Source organism: Crocodylus siamensis, chromosome 8 (genome assembly GCF_052110815.1).
Source record: "Crocodylus siamensis isolate JL-2025a chromosome 8, ASM5211081v1, whole genome shotgun sequence".
Taxonomy (NCBI): Eukaryota; Metazoa; Chordata; order Crocodylia; family Crocodylidae; genus Crocodylus; species Crocodylus siamensis.
This window is the reverse complement of record NC_143402.1, coordinates 26,480,606-26,505,461: the sequence shown is the minus strand read 5'-3', so window position 1 is coordinate 26,505,461 and position 24,856 is coordinate 26,480,606. Positions and strand designations below refer to the sequence as shown.

The window sequence follows — 24,856 nt, the reverse complement described above, 5'->3', positions numbered from 1 at the left end:
AAAGCTGTTGCGAGCAATGTGTGCTGGTGTTTGCTCCCTGCTTTCTCTGGCTAATGAGTAACAGGATCCATAAGTAATGGGATCATCGTCTCCCTAGTCGTTGGGCACTGCATGGAGTCGGGGTCTAACACTTATCCCTATGTAGGCTCCAGTTTTAAGGCTATAACTTTCACTAAGGAGTTTGGGAGATGAAGTCTGGAGCAACTCCTGTCCACCTCGCATATCTTGGGATAGTTCTTATTCAGTGAAGGGATAGCAGTCTGGGACTCAAACCCTTTTGACTGATGTGGTCAGTGTAGTACCATGCTGCCAGACCATCCCATGCTAGAAGGACCGCTCCCCTCCTCCTCATCCCCCTGTTGAATGGGCATTGGTAGTGACGGGCCACAGTTTGGCCATCTGCTATATCTTCCCCTTCCTAGTTTCCAGTTAACAACACACCTCTTGTTCTCCTCACCCCCTGCTTTGTAAAGCACTTCTTTGTACTTCACTTAAGAAAACTCACATGTTTTTAACTGTTTAATCAAAAGTTCTTTTGGTCCGTAAAGCAATCAATGGATGTTCCCCATGCCTTATTTAGTCTTTACTTAGTTCTGCTCTCGCTCATCTCCATTGCTGAAAGTAGTTCTTTAGGGCATCTTCTAGGTGCCACATACCAGCCACCAAGATTCTTCTGCCAAGTCCTCTGGAAAGGCTTCCCCCATGGCCTCACAGATATTGTGCAGAGTGCAATTAGTGACAACTATCCAGGGAAGGTTAACACTTGATAACATCCAGTGCACCCTCTGAGCTCTTCAGCTTGCCTTGGAGTGCTGAAAAATGCACTGGATGGTCATGTGGCAACTGCTTAACTAATAGTTGAACTATTCCTTCCTTGCATTCAAATGCCTGGTGAAGGTTTCCAGAACCATGGTAAGAGGAAGTATGCTAGATCCTCAAGTAGTAGTGAAGGACAGTTATTCCCTCCACTGTGATGCTGGTAGCACCACAAATAAGTTCATCCCACACAACAGGGGCACTAGGGTGGAGCTCTTGTAACACTTAGACCTTGCCTGACTTATTGCAAGCTGCAGGAGGCAGGACACAGGATAACAACACAATTTGAAAAGTGATAGGGCAGATTCAGCAAGGAGCTTCTGCAGGTTGAGGAGGGAGAGGAACCATGGTGCCAGCACCTTCTAGCTAGTACTACACACATTTTAGACAGTCAGTTCCCCTGTGGATTTGCCCAAACCAGAGTGGGTGGACATGGACTAGAGGCTGTCAAGGGTGACCAACTACGAGATGGTTTCTTCTTGGTGAGGGGTGTCCTCATACAAGTGCTCAATCAGTAGGTGAAGGACAACAGAGCTCCATGAAGGTGGCACAGCTCATTCTGAAGTCCTGTTGCTGCTATTCATTGTTTCATGTCTCTGGGACTATGTGTTTCTACCAGTTGCTGCTCATCTCCTAGCTCAGAAGTGCCAGTAGACGGTTTGCATGTGGTGCCAGAGAAGACCATCTTCCACACTTCACCAAAACAAGACCATCTTCATGGCATCCTCAGGCAGGTTGTAGTCACTGGTGCAGAGCAAGTAGCACATCTTGAGGAGGCATTTTTCCATGGCCTCAGTCATGGTGCCCTGTGCTACTACCCACCAGCTGGCAGACAATTGATAAGAAAACATGCAGCATGATCATATAGGCCATGACTCTCCATGTCAAGGAGGGGCAGCACCTCCCACTACTTGTTGACCAGAGCCTAGAGGATAAGGAGATGGACATTCCTGGCTCCCTGTGGTGAAAATGCCACCACTGTAACTGGCAAGTCTTCCTGAGATAAAACTGTCCAAACCCACAGTTGCAGCAAGTACCCAGGAAAAACCAGGAAAAGCAAACAGCCAATGGACTCTCTCTTCTCCATTGTGTAGTCCTCAGAGGCCTTCAGAGACTTAGGCTTAAAAGGCATTCTGGGATCTTTGTTCTCCAGGCCCCTAGGTGCAGAGCTCTATTAAAATATAAATTCAGGCTTGAAGTATTTCAACAAGAAAAAGTCTGAATGGAGACCAAATCCCTAAGGTAAGTGGAGAAGCCGGTGATTTGCAGGAGACTCAAGCAGGAGGGAGCAAAAGGAGTGCCCTTACCGTTCTTCCTGAGAAAATAGGGCAATTGGCTAGTTACCTCAGGAGTCTATATATGAATGTATGGAGCCTGGATAGAAATTCCAGCAGAGCCATGGAACTATAACGTGAGTACAATAACAGAGACATGGTGGAATAGCTCATATGACTGGAGCACTGTCATGGACAGGTACAAACTATTCAGGAAGGACAGGCAGGGAAGGAGAGGAGGAGGAGTTAAGCTTCATGTAAAAGAGCTGTATGATTGCTCAGAGCACCAGTATGAAACTGGAGATAGTCTATGGGTTAGGGTCACAGGGGAGAGCAACAAGGGTGACATTATGGTGGGTGTCTGCTACCAGATCAGGAGGATGGGGGGGATGAGGCTTTCTTCAAACACCTAGCATAATCAAAGGCCCTGGTTCTCATGGGGGAATTCAATCACCCTAACGTCTGCTGAAAGGGCAATACAGCAGTGCACAGGCAATCTAGGAAGTTTTTGGAGAGTGTTGGGGACAACTTCTTGGTGCAAGTGTTGGAGAGGCCAACGAGGGGCTGTGCTCTTCTTGACCTGCTGCACAAACAGGGAAGAATTAGTGAAGACTATAGTAGTGAATGGCAACTTGGGTAGCAGCTGCCACAAAATGATTGAGTTCAGGATCCTGAGGAAAGGAATGAAGGAGAGCAGCACAGTAGGGACCCTGGACTTCAAAAAAGCAGACTGACTCACTGAGGGAACTGATGGGCAGGTTCCCCCTTTAGAGGTCAGTCTGAGGGGGAAAGAAGTCCAAGATAGCTAGGTGTACTTTAAAGAAGCCTTACTGAGGGCTCATTCATCACACAGTGAACTAATGGACACCTAACTGCATGTGACAATGCGTCTTGTGTCACATTGTGCCCCACTCCATTCCCATAGTTACCAGTCCTCAGAAACATTGCTATCTCCCATCTGCACTGCCCAAATGCTGAAGTAAACTTACTAGCCAGACTCTGTGATAATCCTATGCTATGCCAGTGCACTGGGACATATTCCACCCACCAACAGGTTGGGCTCCCCTCAACATATCCAATATGGTACACCCTTTCAAAACCCTTTGACTTTTTCTTACTTACTCAATGGCATGAAGAATGGTCAGAACACACACCAATCAATTACCACATCATCTCTGACCCTACAGTCAGTCAACCAGGTTTTAACTGGCCATGTCATTATTGGACACTTGTCAACCATTTTCAATTTGGACAGGGTCACTGTGCCTCAAACCTATACCAGTGGTCCACAATGACAACAAGTGACAACAAATGCCCTTGTGGACAAGTTCAAATTATATTCCACATCATAGACTTGTATCCATTTACTATGCTATCTGGAAGCCTTCAAGCTCTTCACACAGGAGATGACATCACCTTAAGATGTCTGAAACGATATGCCAAAACTGCATAAGCTAAATAAATAAATTTAGGGCTCAGGAACAAACTATCCCAATGTGCAGGAAGACTAGCAAGTATTGCAGAAGACTATATTTTTACCATAGTTGCAGGGAACTCTTCAGTGAGCTAAAAGACACAAAGGAAGCTTACAAGAAGTGGAAACTTGGACCAACAACTAGGAAGGAGTGTAAGAGCATTGCTCAGGCACACAGGGATGAAGTCAGGAAGGCCAAACTGCAACTGGAGTTGCAGCTAGCCAGGATATGAAGGATAAGAAGAAGGGTTTCTACATGTATGTCAGCAACAAGAGTAAGATCAGGGAAAGTATGGGTCCCTTACTAAATGGGAAAGGCAACCTAGTGATCCAGGCTGACCTGGACAAGCTCAGCAAATGGGCAGACGAGAACCTGATGGTGTTTAACACCAAAAAATGCAAGGTTCTCCACCTTGGGAGGAAAAACCTGCAGCATCCTTATAGGCTTGTGAGTGCTACGTTGGATAGCCCTACAGAAGAAAGAGACTTGGGGGTCATCATTGACCACAAGATGAACATGAGCCTGCAATGCGATGCTGCGGCTAGTAAAGCGACCAAAATGCTGGCTTGCATCCATAGATGCTTCTCGAGCTAATCCTGGGACGTCATTCTCCCCTTGTACTTGGCCTTGGTGAGGCCACAGCTGGAGTACCGCGTCCAGTTTTGGGCTCCACAATTCAAAAAGGATGTGGAGAAGCTTGAGAGAGTCCAGAGGAGAGCCACGCACATGATCAGAGGTCAGGAAAACAGATCTTACGATGGTAGGCTGAGAGACATGGGACTCTTTAGCCTGGAAAAGTGTAGGCTCAGGGGTGATCTGATGGCCACCTATAAGTTTATCGGGGTGACCACCAGGATCTGGGGGAATGTTTGTTCACCAGAGCGCCCCAAGGGATGACTAGGTCGAACGGTCATAAACTCCTGCAAGACCGTTTCAGGCTGGACATAAGGAAGAATTTCTTTACTGTCCGAGCCCCCAAGGTCTGGAACAGTCTGCCAGCGGAGGTGGTTCAAGCACCTACATTGAACACCTTCAAGAGTAAATTGGATGCTTATCTTGCTGGGATCCTATGACCCCAGCTGACTTCCTGCCCTTTGGGCAGGGGGCTGGACTTGATGATCTCCTGAGGTCCCTTCCAGCCCTGATGTCTATGAATCTATGAAGTCTATGATAGATGATGTGGAAAGGCCTGAAGTACTCAATGACTGTTTCGCCTCTTTCTTCACAGGCAAGGTCAGCTCCCAGACTACTGCATGTGCCAGCAGTTTGGGGAGGAGGTGAGCAAACAACAGTGGCAAAAGACCGGGTTAGTGACTATTTAGAATAGCTGGATGTGAACAAGTCCATGGGGCCACATGCAATGCACTTGAGAGTGCTGAGGGAGTTGACCAATGCAATTGTAAAGCCACTGTCCATTATCTTTGGAAACTCATGGTGATTGGGAGCAGTCACAGGTTATTGGAAAAGAGCAAATAAAGTGCCCATCTTTATAAAGGGAAGAAAGTGGATTTGGGGAACTACAGACTGGTCAGCTTCACCTCAGTTCCTGGAGAAATTAAGGAGCAGTTCCTCAAGGAATCCATTTCTAAGCAGTTAGAGGAGAAGGAGGTGATTAGAAACAGTCAGATATAGATTCACCAAGGCAAGTCATGCCTGAAAAGGAAAAAGGACAATTTTCTTGCAATTTCACAGTTTGTCTAATAAAAGGTATCATTTTGAAACCAAGAGTTCTAGTTTTTTGTATGTCATTTTGTGTCAGACCAACATGGTTACAAAATACACCCCTGACCAACCTGATTGCCTTCTATAATGAGATTACTGGCTCTGTGGATGTAGGAAGAGCAGTGGACATGATATACTTTGACTTCAGCAAGGTTTTTGATATGATCTCCCACAATGTTCTTGCAAGCAAGCTACGGAAGTGCAGGTTGGATGAACAGACTGAAAGATGGTTTGAAAAGTAGGTGCATCATCAGGCTTAGAGGGTAGTAATCAATGGCTTAATGTCCAGTTGCCAACCAGTATCATGTGGAGTGCCCCACTGGTTGGTTCTGGGCTGATTTTGTTCAACATCTTTATCAACAACCTGGAAGATTGGATGGAGTGCACCCTCAGCAAGTTTGCAGATGACATCAAGCTGGCAGGGGGGAGTAGTAGATATGCTAGAGGGTAAAGCTACAATTCAGAGAGGCCTCAACAAATTGGAGGATTGGACCATAATGAATCTCATGAGGTTCAACAGGGAGAAGTGCAAAGTCCTGCACTTAGGATGAAACAATGCCATGCACCAGTACAGTCTGGGGACTGACTGGCTAAGCAGCAGCTCTGCAGAAAAGGACCTGGGGGATACAGTGGACAATAGGTTGCATATGAGCCAACAGTGTGCCTTTGTTGTGAAGAAGGCTAACGGCATACTGGATTGCATTAGTAGCAGTGTTGCCAGCAGTTTGAGGGAAAGGAATCTTCCCCTCTATCTGGCTCTGGTGAGGCCACATCTGGAATACTGTGTTCAGTTTTGGGCCCCCTGCTATAGAAAGGATGTGGACAAATTGGAAAGAGTCCAGGGGAGGGCAACAAAAATGGTTAGGGGGCACATGACTTCTGAGGAGAGACTGAAGGAACTGGGCTCATTTAGTCTGTAGAAGAGAAGGCTGAGGGACGATTTAATAGCAGCCTTCAAATATAATTTCAAAGAGGATGGAGCTAGCTGTTCTCAGTGGCGGAAGATAACAGAACAAGGAGTAATGGTCTCAAGGTGCAGGAAGGGAAGTTTAGGTTAGATATTAGGAAAATCTTTTTCACAGGGGGAGTAGTATAGCACTGGAACAGGTTACCCAGAGAGGTTGTAGACTCTCCATTCTTGGAGGTTCTTAAGACCCAGCTAGAAAAAGTCTTGGCTGGGGTGATCTAGTTGGGGATGTGCCTACTTTGAGCAGAAGGTTGGACTAGATGACCTCCTGGGCTAGGGACAGACATTACACATACACCAGTTTAAGTGACTAGAAACTAATTTAAACCTGTAACAGAATAGATGTTCTGTGCACATAAACTAGTTTGAAAATTGCTAAACTGGTTTGAGATAAACCTGGTTGTAGTATCAGACTTAACTGCTTTGGGGCAAATCGGTTTATGTAATGTCCCAGAACCGGTCCCAGACCCATTGCTGGGTTAAGCTAAATCAGATTCCCCGAGAATCCCAGGATGCTCTCTGGGCTGGGCGGGCCCCTCCCCTCTGCTCTCTGGCTGCAACTTCAGCAGAGACTTGCAGGCACAACAATGTCTGCCTGCTTTCCCCCTCCCCTCCCCACTCCCTGCTAAGCTCGGGTCACTGGTCCCCTCTGCCTTACACAGACACACAGCATTAAGTAGCAGACCAGGTGGTGTGGTAGACAGCAGTGTCCGCTTAGGGCTTTTTGGAGCTAATCAAAGCTCAGCTGGTAATGTCCCTCTGTTCCTTCTTTGTTTAAGAAGAGTTTGAACTCATTAGAAAGGCTGTTTGTTTTCTGATGAGGTGGTAAGCACTCAGAACAGAGCTGATAACTGCTCTGTTATCATTTGGGGGCGTGGGGGGGGGAGAACCCCTCTGTAATCCTGGTGGGGCCTGGCCATGGTCCCCTAGGACAGCTCCTTGCAGAAGGGAAGGGAGGGCTGCACTAGCACCCCCTGGCTTCTAGCCTGAGCCACTGCAGGCATTTGTCTGCATGTCTGGGATGTCTGTGCAGTTTCAAAGTGTTTCTGCCTAGCCAGGTTAGACTAACCTGCAAAGACTGAATAAATTCAGGCTCAGGCTTTTTGAATGTCTGTCATTTTTTTATGATTCAATGAATGTCTCTACAGTGCTGAAGTGCTCCATATTGGAGCAGGATTTTGAAGTTCTTTAAAAGAATGTCTGCCCATGATAACTTAGCTCTCTTTCATTCCATCCCTATGATGAAACTAGTAAAATTCCATTGTCTGCAATGGGGACAGGATTTTACTATATAGAGCAGAAATCATCCTTAACATCCACAGTGACTCTAACGTAGAAGCAGAGAGCAACAATGATTGCTTTTAACATTGCCATATAGTTGGCAGAGCCCAGAGGGAGGTAGAGGTTTCAGCTCACTCTTAATGAATCTTGAAGCTATCGAAGTAGAAGCCCAGATGCAACTTTATTTGTACAGAAAATAATTTTAATTTAATCACAGTCATTTGCAAGATACGCAACCATCAACGGCTTGCCAAGCACAAGATCAAAACTTGCTGATATGTCATTTAAAATGAATGAGTTTTTGTAGGCTGCTAATGCTTAATATGGACATGTCTTTTTTGTTATTTTGGAAACAAAGTTTTGTAACAGCTGAGGTATTTGCATCTGAAAAGCAGATAGTAGGGCACTGCAGCAGTTTTGTGTTTTTGAGATCCTATCAAGTGAGTTCTGTACTCAAGTGAATGTGAAGCTCATGTAAATGTAATAATTGGCATGCAAGGCAAAAGCCTGGTTTGAGAACAGTAGGAAAAGAGAAAATGATTGTGTTATCCTCACTTTGATGCTTCTGCTCTTTGCAGTTCATTTCTCTGAACACGCTTGTTCATCTGTCTTCCTTCTCACCCCACTCCAGTCCTTTTGGTGCTGCCAGACTGCTGCACATCAGAAAACCTCTCTAGGAACACTTTCACTCCCTGGGAAACCTATAGCCAGAGCTGGACATGCTCAGTATTAAACAAAACAAAAATTACCCTTTGAATTAGTGTTCAATTTCCATCTGATTAAATAAAAAAGAACAAGAAACAGATTGGCAGAGAAGAACCAAGGGAAGTAATGGGACAGGAAAAGCTGGGAAGAAATTAGAGGACATGAGGAAGTGGGGAAAATGAGACTCAACTTCCTTTAAGTGGTAATTTTAGGAGGTCTGCTATAACGTCTAAGTTGCAGTGAATGGCAATCTTGTCCATTTCAACCCAAATAGAAGTGGTTTTCCATACAAAAAGAGAATGGGTCAAGGTAACCTCTACTGTAACTGCAGTGGCTTTAGTGGTGATGCGGGAAACATGGTTTCTGTCCATTATTTGTGAGGAGGAAAAGGGGAAAATAAGCATATGAAAGCTTACGGTATTTCAGATATGGACAAGTCTACCAAGGGTTTAACTTATTTTCTCTTTACTAACTTCTCAGCAGTAATTGTAATGGGCATATTGCTGCTCATTCTTTGTCTGCAAAACACTCATTGTTTTTAGCTTATGACTACAGAACAAGCCATAAGGGTTCTATAATCAGTCTGTTAACAATTTTGAGTGAGTTTCTTTAACAGCTGTTAAGTGTGGTTGCCTTTTTTCTTTCAGACTCAGAAAAGTGGATATTATACTGCCTCCACCAAAGTTGTTCACGTATTTTACTTATGATAGTGAAAAGTGAATTATAAAGTAGGCATTCAGATTGATTTCAGTAGAGCTGAAAGTCTGAATGCCATACTGCCACATAAAACATGACTATATAATAATAAGCTTTATGGAACCAGGTGCAGAAATATATAAAAAAATGGTGTCTAGAAACACTTTGGTCCTTCTCCATTATCCACTGCCCAGATGATTAACTGTTAGAGCATTCAGTTTAACCAGCTGCTGGAGATCTGGGGCTCCTATACTCATGCAGAGAGCTTGCTCTGATGTGCTGGAAACCCAGCACATCAGAGCAGACTCGATTAATTGATTCTGCTGGAGCACGGAAATTAACCCTCTTCAGCAAACTGTCGTGTCACATGTATGAGCATGCTGAAAAATGGTGGCAAGGCACTTTGAACTAAAGCTTATCCCCATGCCTCCCAGAGCACATGTAAAAATGCCCCTGGACAGCAGCAACCACTGATCTGAGTGAGAATCAGAGACCTACAGTGCCAATCCTCAGTTTTTCTAAAGACATGTACCAATAGTCAGATTCTCTATCCTATCAGAAAGACTTCTGCTAGAGTAATCATTTCATAACCTTGAGGTAACAGATAATGGCTTAGTTGCATACTGAACACTATGGAGAATGTGAACCTAGTCTTCTTATCACAATGGAGGTTGTGCCACAACACAGGGGCTTCTGATAGTTGGATAAACAATAGAGGATGACATGTGTCATACTAGTGGTCAGATATAAAATAGTGTTGACTATCAGGGGCTTTTTGATAGGCTTGTAGATACAGCCATTATGTCTTTATTAGAAGAATAAACTAAAAGTTCAAAATAATTCCAGAATTTGTAAAAATGACAATATTCAAAGGTCAGTATACTGTTGCTATATGAAATGTATAAGCACAACATTGAGCCAATGCTCTTGTTTATATTTTCACATATTCTGAAAAGCATTAAACAAAAAGGATGGTATAGCTATCCACAACAATCATCAGGCAAGAATCTTGAGCTGGCTTCATCTTTGAGCAGCCAAACACTCTCACTTCCCTGTATATTTATTGATTTCCTAAGTCTGTGAAAAATTGGCCATTCCTCAGATGTCATTTAGAGTGAAAGAGGTGGACCTGTTAACAGTAGACAGTGCCAGGGTAGATCCTTTTTTATCAAGTCACTTTATAATACTTTTTCATAAAATAATTCACAGAATCACTAGGATGTGCTATGCCATTTTTATATGAAAGCAGTTGATAATGAATTTGAGTAGAAAAAATACCAGGTGGTCTGGTAGCAGTTGAACTCTTCTGAATGTATCACTCTGAAAGGTCAACAAGGATACGTGTTGGGAGTTACTACAGTATTATTTAATCAGGAATAATTTACTTTTGATACATCTCTAGAGAACTTTACAAATACAATATTAATATTTGTACCACTGTCTTTATCTTGCACTATAACTCATTGAAGTCCCAAGTTTTAATCCCAGCTACCTCCGACTAGTCTGGATCAAAGTAAGGTTTCAGTCTTACTAAGAGTGGAGAAACTACAATAATATGTAGTAATCATAAACAGAACTGTAAGTCCCATTTTTGTAGGTTCTTCAGGACAAGTGTCCTTGGCAGAAATGGAGTCAAAAGGGCATTGTTCTGGGAATGGGGCACTTATTATCCTTTTATCTTTTAGGTTTATGTTTAGTGTGGTAATACCCCACAAAACACCTCATGACAACTTCTATAACTCTGGTTTTACACCCAACATGGCCTATAGTACTATTGAAAAGTCTATTCGTTGTGCCTTATACACAGCATCAACTCTCCTTTCTTGATTGTACACACACGGATCTTTTCAAGAATGGGTATATGGAGCTTTCACTGGGACCAAGATGTTTATATGCTTAAAATACATATATATCCTGAACCACAGGCTATGTATCAGAAAACACTATGAGACCACTCCAGAGAGTAAGTGAATATGTCTCTGGATGAGCTTTAGTATACTGAGAACTGGAATGGAACACTTTTGCCTCCTACTTCCCTATCTAGCCTTGGCTTTTCTGGCATGCACATAGATACAAATCCCATTCAGAATGGAGATCCCCAGCAAAGCAGCATGATCCTAATACTGGTTTCCAACTCAAGTAACCAGAAATTCTGTACTATCGAAATATTAAAGTGCCCACTTCTCTCTGTCCTTGCCTCATCTGGGAATCAGACTTTTATAGGCCTATAGCAAAAATAAAAAATAAAAAACTAAAAATATCTGTAAGATGTTACCTGCAGATTCTGAATGTAACTTTTCTGGTGTCATTCTCACACCCTCTAAAGCATTCTCCCACCCAATTGTAACAAGAAGTGCAAAATCTGTTAGTGACTCAGAGTCATGGGTTAGAGGGGGAAGATAGTGTCTAAGACTGTTCTTGGGAAAGCATTAGTGTGATTGTCTCTGTCTGTCTCTTTCTCTCTAATATTCTGTATGCCACACATGTTTGGCTACTGTTGATCCCTCTGTTGTTCCTTTTATATATGAGTTGTCTGATTTAGCCTGGGTTGAAAGGGACTTCTAGAAGGTCCAGCTTCAGTTTCTAGACTCAGTTGTTCAGTGCAAACAAAGCAGCAGTGCAATAGTAGAGAGGGCTGATATTTTATACCTCCGTAACAGCACACTGCCCTATCTGGATTGACCATAATTCTAAGGAAAGAGATATGTTCAGTATAATGTGAGTTGTTCACAGGGTAAGGTTTGAACAGGGAAAACAAGATGAAAAGGTATGCTAATCATGGATCCGACTGTCTATGTTGAGATTCCAGACAAGGACTCAGATTTCTATAGATAATAACCTTTAAAAGAGCAATAGTTGACAACAGTGAATAGAAAGAAGTTTATTCAGCTCATATTCTCTCTGGAAACAGACTCATGCTTTTCTTGAAATAACTGACTTTACATGTTTTATGAATTAAGAAAATTTGAAAACTTATCAGTAAGTCTCTAGGTACTATTTAGAGAACATTTAATTTGCTATTGCTGCTAAATTTCTTCATGCAGTTAAATGCAACTCTGCAATTTGCTCTTGGAAGATACATAGACCGGTTTCTCATTTGCCATTTTAAGGTCTTATTAAATTGGTGCTGGTAGTACAGATGAAGGAGCATCCCAGCAAAATAATTTGTGCACCTAGGCATAGATACAGGACTGAGAATATCCCATCCAGTCATGAATTTGCAGAAAGATAGACATGTGGCTCTGTGTTGTTGGGAAGGTGGAGAGGGAAAAAGGGGATTCAGCCAACATGCTGTTTCATTGTCTACATTGAGTGCCTGTTAGCGTATAAAATGAACTCAAAGTGATTATTTAATATTTAAAACTTTAATGTGCTGGGTCCTAATTATCTTGCCAGTTTTCTGGCACCTCTGCACCATCTTGCCCTCTTAGGTTGAAATGGCAGGGAGCTTTTGGTTCCAGGGTCAGCCGGAGTAGAATAGATACATTTTCGCTTTTGTCTTGGTGTCTAAAAATGCCCTGCCTTCTATTCTCAGGAGGGATGTGTCTTTAGTCTCTTTTAAACGAAGGCATTGAGATTTAGTTCTTAAGGTATTTGGCACAGTGTATTGTTATTGCTTTTGAATATTTTACCTAGGATTTTGTTTTGCTAGGTTTTAACTAGAGTTTTAAATATTCTTCATGCTATATATAATGCCTAACCATGGATAAGCACCATACAAATACATTTTATTAGTACTCTAATTTATAATTAATGTTAAATACATCTCTTTTCCATCTCTATACACAGACTGACACATTACAAACCCATTACATGCCTCTCTGATGTTTTGGCCGATGATTTTTAGACACAGTAATAATTAGAGTTTAGGCAGAAAAAATTAGAGACTGAGAACTTGATGTTCCTTGGGGCCCCTCAAAAAAAATTATACATCATGGAAGAACAACTGAGTCTCCTGTGCATCTACCATTTTTTAAGGAAAAGAACTCAATATGTTCTTTCCCAGAATGTGGTGGAGCAAGGCCCTGCAATCTTTTATAAATATGAATTCTTCCATATTTTCTCCTGCTCAAGCTATTCCCTTGATCATCCAGCATTTTTCCAGCTGGGTAGCATGTCACTGTGTCTGAAATGCAGATTCATAAGAGTCTCAACCTGTTGCTGCATTTGGGACTCTCCTTCCATGCTGAAATTCTGAAGGAAAACCATGAATCTCCAATCCAGAATGGAGCTGCACTTTCATCTGAACAGGATCTACAGGTATGCTGGATCAAGTATACAAACATGCTGAGAGTCAGAACAAGGGCCTGTTTGAGAGACTGACAGTATATAGGTGCTTTGGGACAATTAAAAAGTTCAGAGTTGCTTCATTCTCATCAGTCTTGCCCATAGACCCTAAAATTCTCTATTATGGAATCCAGTCAAAGGAGAGTAGAGGGGCTGTCACTAAAAGAGAAAACTATGACAACGGTCAAAGTTTTCTCAATTGATTTTCAGGTACCTGTCAAAAACTGCATGTAATGTAAGAAATAACCCTGCCCTTACAAAGACAACCAGATGATGTAATGTATATTTTTTCCATCTCTCAATACTCGTATTAGATGACAATATTATATAACTGAGAGCCAGTTAGTCCCAGTTCATTCTAAAACTTACTGCATATACAAGTACAATAATCTGTGTGCTTCTGCTTCTCATATTCAATTAAACATTTCTTAAGAAAAGAGAAAGTATTTGCCTAATTTGCTGATAGTTCAGAAACCTTAATTTAATTGTTCTAGCGAGGCTTAAGATTTAACAAGGACAGATCTTTCATCAGAGTCCAGTATTTATAGAGAACAACTTTTGCTATGATTATAATTTTATTCATCATTTACGAAGTAACTATGGTATTCCTTTGTAACATTTAACAGATTACTTGTTGCAAATGGATTGTTGTCAAATGAAATGTAGTTTTAAACTACTAAGAGTAATCAGTTTTGCACAATTCTGACTCAATTTCCTTTGTGATATTTAGACACCGAAATAAGGCAGTAGTGGAATTCTGTCATCTCAAGGGCTCTTTGGGACCTACAGAATGTGTTTGTTTCATTTTTTAAATTGATATGCCTGTGAGGGCAGTGGTGAATTACTTGTTTTAGTTTCTGCTTGAATTCAACTATAATTCTAAGGAAGTCTATGGTTGTGGTCTCTCTCTCCTTTTCCAAATCCATTTATCTATAAAACAAATTGAAAGGGTGGGATAAAACCTACATTTTTCTAAACAATATGTACACTGGGTTATCTACTCAAATTTCACGTTGTATCTCCTGAAGTATAGTTCTTGAAATATGGGATTTTGTGGGAGAAAGGGAAGTATCACCCAGCTCAGTCCGTGCAAGGCTGCTTTTGCAACACAATATATATTTAGCTATGTGCCTCCAATATATTTTAAGATTTTATATATTACCTTCTGTAAAAGTGGGAGACTCACTGTTTATGACATGTTGCTATAAAGCAGGTAATGATTTAATGAAAAGCAAAAAGACTGAAAAGGAGTTTGCGGGAGCCTTGTGTGATGTGAATGTTAACAAGCCCATTCACGTCATCAGCATCTTTGCTCTCCACCCCTCCCTCCTATCCTTCCTCTCTCTTTTATGAGCCAGCTTGAAATCAGGGAATTACATGCTAAGGAAAACCCTTCAGCTAAACATATAATTATTCTGAACAGGATCAATGCAGCACAGTTAATCAGTTTACCAACTGAATTAATTTTTATTTTTCCATGTCTGCATCTCCTGTTGAGAATGAAGAAATTCAAGATTTAAAGGGGGAAAAAATGAGTTGCATTTGTGCAATGAGTATTTATAGCTGAGCAGTCATTATGAAAGGAACCTCTACTTCAGGCTGTTCTGGCAGACAAACATTGCTATCAATCAGCAGGACTTTGAATAACTTACTCCATGTGAAGTTATTACTGAAGGTACACTTAAGAAATAGCTGATTTTCTATTTTAATTTCCAGCTGTTTAATAACATTTCATTCTCTTCAGGACAACATTTTTTTGTTGTTTGGGGATTTTTTATGAAAACAGTGGATCGTTGTGTAAAAATTTGTATTGATTTACCCAAGATACTACTTAAATGCAGAGAAACACATTTTAAATAACCTAATACAACCTGCTTGACTCAGTAAGAAAAGAAGTCCTCAAAGCCATTATTTGAAAATGTAGGTAATTATGTTTTAATATTTTATTTCAAAATTAAACATTACACATCCTGATTTAAATATCTTTAAAAGCAAAAGAGATTCAAGAGGTGCAACCGCAGACACTAAAATTGTTTCCTACACAGGGTTATCTTTAGTTTTTCATTGCATTATTTAATGTTGTAGGAAAAGTGTTTGCTTTTCAGTTGAGAAGAACAGTTTGTGATAAAATGTGGCCTTATCTGCAAAGCTTCACTAGTTTATACAAGAAATAAAGGTGTTTATTGTTACTAGATTAAAAAACACCAGAAATCTCTAGGTAGTGCCATTAGAGATATAAATAGTAAGGTGTATTTTGCCACCATGTATTAATTTTAATAAGTTTAATTTTCAAATAACTACAACTAAATGAAATAAATGCAAAACAATTACACGTATTTGTACCTCTTTTTCAGTCTACGTTGTTTATGGAGAATACTCTGCCCCCCGCCCCCCATCCCAATATTGCAAACAAGAAACTTAGGCCAGGCAGGGAAAAGACGATGTCCTTAAATTAATGTTTTCAGTCCCCCGGGTTCTATTACTCCAGGGAAAATATTTATGTAAGGGAAAAATACACATCAGGATAAACAGTTCCAAAAACTTACATTAGAAACAAGAATGGAAAGTGGAATAAATTTGAAAAAACAGAAATAAGTGAGGAAAGAGCAACAAAAAACCACATGACCAAAAATACTTTTTTTGAAGTCTATATATACCAATCCTACTTTGAAAACATTTCTTTTTAATGTCTTGCCTCTTTCTCTCAGCAGCTCAGATTTTTTTTGTATAATTTAAAGAGCAATTCAACATTACAAATCTATTGAGACACCTCATTGCCAGATGTGCAAGCCACAGAAAATCAGTTTCTCAAAGAGTTTTGTGGCCTTTTTGGGTACCCACAATATGAAATACAGACAATCTGCCACTGAATCTGTTCCTAAGAAAGAATCATGGAAAAATTCAAGATGCTAGCCTGCTACAATGATATTTGATATATTTATATATTTTGCCAAGTAATCCTTCTTAAAGAAAAAGGATAGAAAGGCTGCCATCATTGGGGTGGAACTCAGGATATGGCTGTGTCTTATAGCAATATGCTTTATGTGTATTTAGTGAATTACATTTCGGACATCAATTTTTGGCTTCTACCCATGGTCTCTTATATTACTCTTACATGACTGGCACTCGTTTCTAATTAGTTTGCAAAACAAATGACTTATTAAGTGATTTTTTTAAGAACACAAATTATGAAAAGATATCTTGTTATGGTCATCTTTCTGTGAAATGACTTGTGGGTGGAAATGGTACTTAACAGTTTTTAATAAGAAAGCCGAATATTTTTAAGGATAAATGGGGTACTTTTTTTTACAAGGACTGACTGCACCTTTAGCATTTTAACATATTGTTTATTAACATGTTGCTTTCAGTAGTAAAGGAAATGTTCCACCTTCAGAACAGTGATTTCATTGTAAATGTCACAGAAAGGTGGTGTTATAACAAGGGTAATTATGTTGCGACTTCATAGAATTGGCAACTAGGCTTCATTGCCCTTTTTGTCAAAGAGAAGAACAATTTCAGCCTTATGTGGGATAGTAATAAAGTTTAAAAATGACATATATGTCTTTATTCCAAATGTCACATCTGACCCTTTTAAATAACTGTGTTTAAATAAGGTATGCAGTTTGCTAAAATATGATTAGCTAGGTTGTCTTGTCAGGCTCTTTCATGTGAATATGCTAGGAAGTAAATCCTTCACTGTGGGTGATTCATATAGATAAGTTACATATCACTTGAATGTCACTAGCATTCTGGAGCTTCATCCTGACTACTGCATTAAAGTCTATTCAGCAGAACAAATACAGCTAATGAAAGTGACAGCAAGCTAAAAACAAAAACAACAACAAAAAGCAAGTTACAGTGAGTGCAATGGTGAGAATGATTATCACAATAGCAACTAAGTCAGGGATTTTGAGATGATTTTAAACTAATCAGTAGCATATTACACTGTCTGATACAAGGGGTTTTAGAACTCTTTTGTTTAGCTATGCAGGGCATATATTAATACCTGAAATGTGTTATTAGTACAGGGTAAATATAATGGACTTGTAATATTTGCTTATTAATAATAGGCATATGTGCAGCTTGGGATCTCTAGTTGCATGCACCACATTTGATCAAATAAATCCCCTCAATCCAATACATATGCCAGTGTTCAGTGCAATATTCTTATTTATGTTTGAACATTGGTGTTTCAAAGTATTAACACAGTTACATAGGGATACCCCGGTGTTTCTTAGGATACAACCTTTATGTAGAAATATTGGTAGTCATAACATGTTTGAAACTAATGCATACTATATTCCTCATCAAATAAGCTATTTAATATTCATGATGAACATTTGAATAGCACATTATAAAAAAGTCTTACACTACTTGTTTACAGTGGAAAAGCTGCTGATTCTACTGTCATAAACTAATGTTACCCAAGATGTAATTAGTTTGTATCAATGGGATGAAAGGGTGCCAGGGAATATTTGAAATACAGCAACAAGTATTTAACAAGTATTTAAATTTTTCCAGAAGCATTACATTACAACCTAAGTCATCACTTAAGATGCTATAAAAATCTATCTGCTCGCTTTAACCCCATAGATCTATATCATTAGAGACTTGCATCAGTACCAGGTCTGATTCAGTTAATGTCATTGGACATAATTAGCAATCACATATCAGCTGATTTCCACATCCAGCCTAGCTGACCTGCTTAGGATATTTAGTCTTCCAAGTAGCCTAAGTTGACAGACACCTGAGTAACAAACTATGTTTTTCCATAGCTGCTGTCTGGCTTATGACTGTGTGGACATATATTCCAGTATAATGAAAGCAAAGCCAGACCGAGAGTTAAAATAACAAATGTGAAGGCTGTAAAGAAAAACTATTACCATTCAATTTAACCCTATGTTTAGGTAAAATCCTATTACAGAAAGCATTCACAGATAGAGTCCACATAAGAATTACACTTTTCCTTTATCTAATGGGAGACTGTTTTTGAACAGAAGTTAGTAGTTCTGAGACCAATGCCTCGTTAGAAAAAGTGTAACACTATGGTAAGGCATCTGCTATGCAAATAGTTTTTTCCAATTCAGGGGAAAATTGAAGCACTTATCACCAACAATTCTTTACCCTTCCATCCAACCCAATCTGTTTGTAACACAGCAGAGTACCATAAAGAAAACATTTCACAGTTTATGTCTGTGTTTATAAAATTACAAATGTGCAAGGAAAACGTAATTCCTGTCAAGTTATCCAGAAGAGTTTCCTCAGTGAAGCTGTGCTCAGACAAGCAGCCCTCTCATTTCCTCTTGCACTCTCCATATATGGCAAAGACTGCACTGTCCACGGTACTAGTGATTGTCAGAGAAGCGTATGCATTATACAAAACACAGAAATACGAGCAAGAGAAGCCTGAACAAATCAGGACGTATCATTTAAGGATCAGAATTTCATAGTTCAGTTGCTGGCACCATGCATTCTCTGTTTATTCCCTAAAACTATACAGAAGTGCTGCACAGCCACTGCATCAAATCACCTGATATGAGCAAAACAGAGCTAATCGGGGCAAATTTAAAGACAACCAAACATAATAAGATTACACTGTGGAATTCATAATGGAGTCTTAAGCCATAAACACTTTATATACTGTCTGCCTTTACCCACAAATGCATTAGATCACTACTCAGTTCTTAGCAGAGATTCCAACAGCATGTTGTACAGCTCATACCAGGCTCTCTGTTCAGTCATGTCTCTGAGAACTACTGTACAAAACAGCATAGGGATTTTAAAAACTGCATTAACTCTTGACAAAATAAAAATGCAGAAGCAGAAATGTAAATTGCACAGAGCACAAATAATAATGATCATACCTTTCATCCAATCCACTACTTGCTTGGGCGTCCACTTGCTAATAGGTTCCATAACGAGAGCCATCATCAGATCACTTAATCATTCACACCAAAATCAGGAAAAGAAAAGAAAAAAAAAATCTATCAGAGCATGGTTGGGATGAGAAAGCTGTAGGATTTTACATTGCAGTCCAAAGATGAGAAGATGCTTTGTCCCTCCAGGTTTCTCCTGCACTGATTCAGTAATGTATAAAATTACACTGCTTGATCAGCTCTAGCACCTCCCCCACTGCACACAGCCTGCAACACACTGGAGCACACTGAATCAGGAAATGGTGCAGTATGTATATACTTACTTACAAAAAATCTATACCCTATGAACTACTTATCAGACAGGCACAAATATAAAATTATAGTGCATAGAAAGTAATTCAAGCTCACACTATAGAGTTTTAAGGAGCTTGATTCCAATCAGCTCTGGGATCTTCATCATTAGGAAAAATATCACTACTGTAACTTGATAACAGATTGTCTTGGCTTCATGGCAAATATGCTGACTGTCACTCAAATTAAAAAGAAGATAGAAATATCATAATATCACTTGGCATCTGGCAAAATGCTGAGCATCTCCATCTTTACAATACAAAATGTTGGTGGAATTTTATACTGTATAATCATGCAATTCAGAATGTCAAACACAGTAGAGGGAGTCTTACCAAGGTAAAACTCACTGTCTGAAAATTTTTTTTTTCCTCTGGCCACGTACAGAGCCATATCCTTCCCTCTCTGAGTCTAAATGTTATAGTAAAAGAATAACACACTAGCATGTTGGGGTCCATTCTTTTCTATCATAATCCTTTCCTTCTGATGTAAATAGCCTCAAGTAGAAAATACTTTTGGTTCCAAGCATTCAGACCATCATCCACTCTCCTCTTGTTGGAGTGAGGAATAATATTTTAATATGCTTAATACTAAAGTTTTGATGTGCTGTAAAAACTGTGATGGAAAAAGGTCTCAAACATGTGCCATATGGTGCTTCTTGGTGATTTTAAGTCTTTGCATATTATGCAAGACTATGTGTCTTGTAGCATGTAGTTGAACAGGTACATGCTGCCTGATGCTTTGTCCTTCATGGTCTAAGATGTACAGCCATAGTATAATAAGTAGGAAGGCACAGAGAGAGGAATACTCCACATCAGACTTCTGTCAACTCCTTTCTTCCAAGGATGTTTTACCTCTGCAAACCACTGCCATATTTAGTCCCCAATTTTCCCCATCTAGGCTACAAGATAACACAAAACAGCTGTCTAAAATGACAATCCAGAAAATTCCCATAGACTTAAGCAACTTCAAGTCTTTCTTTAGTTCAGTGATTCTCAACCAGGGTGCCAAGAGATCCCTTAAATTTTTGCACTGTTAGTTGTGCAAACACCTATATATGATTCACAAGATAAACTCAGAGATTTCAAATAGGAATCCATACTGTCAAAAACTTTATGACCTGTTGTGGTCTTTCTGAGCTTTTTCAATGACAGAATTGCTATATTATTTTCCCATAGTCAAAAAAAGAAACAGTGAAAACTAAGAGCTAGATTTTCCAAGGGGTGCCTTGAATCTAAAAACATTTAAAACACTCACTAGGTTCAAGGCACCCACAGGAACCATCAGCTTCTCGTTTTCACTTATTTTTTTATTACAGAAAAATAATAGAACATTTCTTCTGCTGCAATCTGAAGGTGGTAATATTGTGTGGCACTCTACAGCACCCCTGAATAGATAGTAAGTCACTCCACAATGCTGTGGCACCCTGGTTCAGAATCACTGAGCTAGAAGGAAAGTTATAAAGCTCTCTCTGAGGAGCCATTAGGCAAAGTCAAAGAATCCCAACTGGTAAAACAGTTTACAAGTCAGCATTTTCTTGATTAACAAGGGATTAACTAAAAGAAGAAAAAAATTGTCCCAGCATTATAAATTTAAGTCATCTCTGTTATTAATTTCAAACAGGTTCAACATATCCTACTGTCACATGGCAACATTAAGGTTTCACAGAAACAGTGCCTCCAAAGACACCGACACAATGACTTGCCTGGTTTAGCCTCCTTACTTTATCCAAACTGAGGATCTGGCTCCTGTATCTTCTAGAGTGGGAAAAATATACCTTTCTCTTCTTATTGCTTCAGGGATCTCTTTTAGGTGCATAAAGATATTTATGTTCATTTTTTCCATAATGTCCTTCAGATGGATGCGCTGCTCTTAGTTTAGTGCTATGTTATACTATATCATGCTTCTCCATCCTATTCAATTCTTCTTTGACTTTGAGAAATGGTTAAGTTGCTATTCTGAATTTGTTCTTTCATTAGGATCCACAATGGTGCTCCCTCATATAGGATATTTTTAAGGCACACCAATACAATTTCCTCTAAGACAGTGTTTCTTGACCTTCTTAGACCTGATGGGAGTCAAAACACCTATCAGAAAATGCCAGCTCTCCATTTTCACTCTTTTTTTAATACATAAAAAACAATAGAGCATTTTTTCCTGTTACAAAGAACTCAGAAAAAACAAAACAGGTCAGAATGTTTTTAACCCTATGGATTCCTATTGGAAATCTCTGGTTTAGTTTGTCAGCCCTATTTGTACAGCGCTAACATTGCATGGCACCCTGAAAGGATCTCAAGACATTCCAGGGTGTCATGGCACCCTGGTTGAAAAGCTTTGCTTGAGGAGTTCTGTGAATCCAGTGCCAATAGTATTGGCTCTACGAGGTTGCTTATAGTAATAAAGATGTCATATTGTCTTTGTAGCCAGTAGGAGATTAACATTGCTCAAGGAAACAGAAGTTTTGTGGATTACTAATGACTACCCTGGAGTGCTCTAGTTTAAATCCAGGGTTCATCTCTTTTAACCTATGTTTTAGAAGCCAGTCAAGTCACCTCACCCTGAATCATTTCTTCAGTTTAACACTGGTAGTGCAAAATTTGAGTTAAAACATGTGCCTGGTCAGGGTCTCTGGACACAGATAGCAGGAAATAAGCATTACTCACCCTTTGCTATAATTTGATAGGCATGCTCCCAGTGTCTTTTTATCTCTCATTTCCTCCACAGAGGGCCAGGTAGCTGATGATGAGGGAACTGGCAGCACCTGGGCCCTGGGAGCTGTGAACTGAGATAACCAACAGGGGGCCAGACTTGGGGCACATAAGCCTAGCCTCAGGGTATGGAGGGGACAGTTTGAATCTGGCTGCTACAAGGTGAGGTGCTCTGAGTAGAACTGATTGCAGTTTTGAATGAAACTTGTGCGTGCTTCCATTGTCTGGGTAGGCATGATCAGCCCTGTGTTCTTTGATATGGACACATTTCTTCTCAAGTTGCTTGGGGTCTGATTAAAAACCCAGTAAATTCAATGGAAATCCCTGTTTCTTCACCAGCCTTAAATGTCTGGCAAACATCACCAAATGGGGCCCCCAACAACTCACCCAGAAACCCTCTGTCACCCCCTTTCTCAGCCTGGTATATATGAGTGTGATGTCACTCTCCATGAGGTGCAGCGAGAACAGTTGCCCTGCACCTCACCTGCATATACATTTTTGGAGGATCTCAGGACTTGTGACAAGACAATTCAGTTCCAGTCATGACTGCAGGGGCTAATTAGCACATTGATCCTTTTGTGGCAGGTGTCTGGAGTACACACACATACTGAGTTGTGCTGAGCTGTGGGGTCACCATGGCTTGAAATGCTGTTGACTGTGGTGGGACTCAGGCCAATGAGTTATATGGTAAAGCCTGTTGGGTTTGGACTTATGTGATGTATAGGGGGCTAAGATCAAGAATTACTGGCACCAAGGGAAGGGTGTCAGGGCTCCTGATCCCAGCCTGGGATTGTAGTACCTCCAGGTCTGGTGCTAGCTCTCTACGGAGAGAGCACCTGTCCATTTTCTTAAGTGGTGGGGGGTAAAAAAGTTCCTATCAGCTGTTTGCCCACTATGGGCCATGTGTTTTATAATCAAGCTTAGTGTTGCCTGTGTTTAATCAGCTTCATAGTTTCCACTACTGGGCACATGCTGTTTTTGGCAGCAGCTTAATGATAGACACTGTATTTAGTGAAGTTTCCTTATATGCAAATACAAGATGAGGGGCTTTTTCCCCTATGCTGATTGAGGAAAAAACCTTGTCTTGTATTTGAGTAAATATAGGACATTTTTTTATGCAACTGAGTAACAGGGAACCCTCCACCCTTGTTGTTAAGAGGAGAGAACCTGGGAAGACGGCAGAAAGCCTGTTGGGAAGGGGAAGCAGGTGTGAGCTGTCTGTGTAAACTGAGCCACTGGCAACAGAGGGCCGGGTGGCTGATGCGGGAACCAGCAGCATCTGGGCTCTGGGAGCTGAGAACTGAGTTAGATGACGAAAAGGGGACTAGACTCAGGGCATATAAGCCCAGCCTCTAGATATGGAGGGGCATCCCCCTGGCTGCCACAGAATGAGGAGCTCTGAATAGAATTGACTGCAGTGTTGAATGAAGCCAGCCCAGGCAAGCTAGCTGGTGGGTTGGAGGAAACAAGTCTGCCGAAGAAAAAGAGATTCAGGGAGAGGTTTATATTTGAGTTAGAACTGCCTGGTTTGGTATTTTGTCTTCAAGTTTGACTGGAGGTTTGGATAGTGGCTGCAGGGGCGGTTTGAAGGCCACAGTCCAGGGTGCCAGGTGTGTTGTGCAGGGCAAGACCTGCTATGGGCATAGGCGGCAGAAGACGGGCTAACAGGGCTTAGTCCCACAGTGCCCAGCACCATTGGGGCCACTGCCACACCCCACTGCTGCAGCCACAGTACTGTGCCCAGCACCCCGCCATGTGCTACCCCACTGTCCATGTGTACCAGCCCTGCAATGGCCTCAGTGTTCCTAAATAATATTTTCTCCCACCACTACTGGCTATGGGGTACAAGGCCTAGGAGGCAAGGTCTGAGCCAGTGGACCTGGGCTGACAGCATGGCCAGAGGAAAAGGGGGCCAAGGCTGGGATGCCTGAAGCTCCAAGTGCTTTGAGGCCTGAAGGAGGCTGGCTCAAAGAGGAAACACTCCTGACGAAATCCACTGAGATCCCTAGAACTGGTCAGAAAAGCTCTAGGATAGAGAAAAAAATGAGGCGCACCAAAGCTACTCTTAGCCTCCAGGGACAGCCTCCTCACTACACTAATAATAACATCAAAGGTATGGCAGATGATCCCACACCAGGGGATCTTTCAGGGGGATCCTTCAGGAGAGTGAGACTGAGTAACAGTGCTTCTTGGGGTGGGGGGGCGGGTCCCACGGCAGAATTTCCCCTCAAAAGCAGCCTTTGCCTAGACAAGAAGGCTATAGGCTTGGTTTGGCTTTTAAGGGCTGGAGTGGTTAGGCCCTATTGCCTGTGCTTCACTCAGTCCAAGTGGGACCAGGGCACCTCTCTGGGTTTGCTGGTAGCAGTGCCTGTTCAGGGCATGACTTACTCTGCTCTCTTGATTGGGATCAACTGGGTCCCATCCTCTCCATTGTTATGCTTAGCAGGAATCTGAAAAGAGAAGACAAATCTGTGCCCGGACTTTTCTCCCCAAAGAGGCTAGTAGATCTTTTGTTTGCAAACACTGCCTTGTATTTGCAATGTTATTAATGACGTTAATATTGTTCTCAGTATTCTCATGATCATAGCAGTAACTAGGTAAATGTTCATGTATATTTCATGCCAAGCAGTAACTTTCCAAATAAGGATTATGCTTGAATACAGTACAGTAGTTAGTTAAAATAACACCCAGAATACTCATT

At 41.0% G+C, this 24,856-nt stretch overlaps 1 protein-coding gene across 1 annotated transcript in view; it reads right to left on the bottom strand.

The window, feature by feature from the left end:
- Positions 1-24,856, bottom strand: part of LOC149858241 (connector enhancer of kinase suppressor of ras 2-like) — a 762,411-nt gene that overhangs the window by 653,261 nt on the left and 84,294 nt on the right. Inside the window, exons 2-3 of the mRNA XM_090059075.1 lie at positions 24,544-24,605; positions 19,088-19,161 (exon numbers count right to left, since the gene is read on the bottom strand). Coding sequence (XP_089915201.1) covers positions 19,088-19,161; positions 24,544-24,605 — 136 coding nt within the window. The remainder of the gene's footprint in view (positions 1-19,087; positions 19,162-24,543; positions 24,606-24,856) is intronic.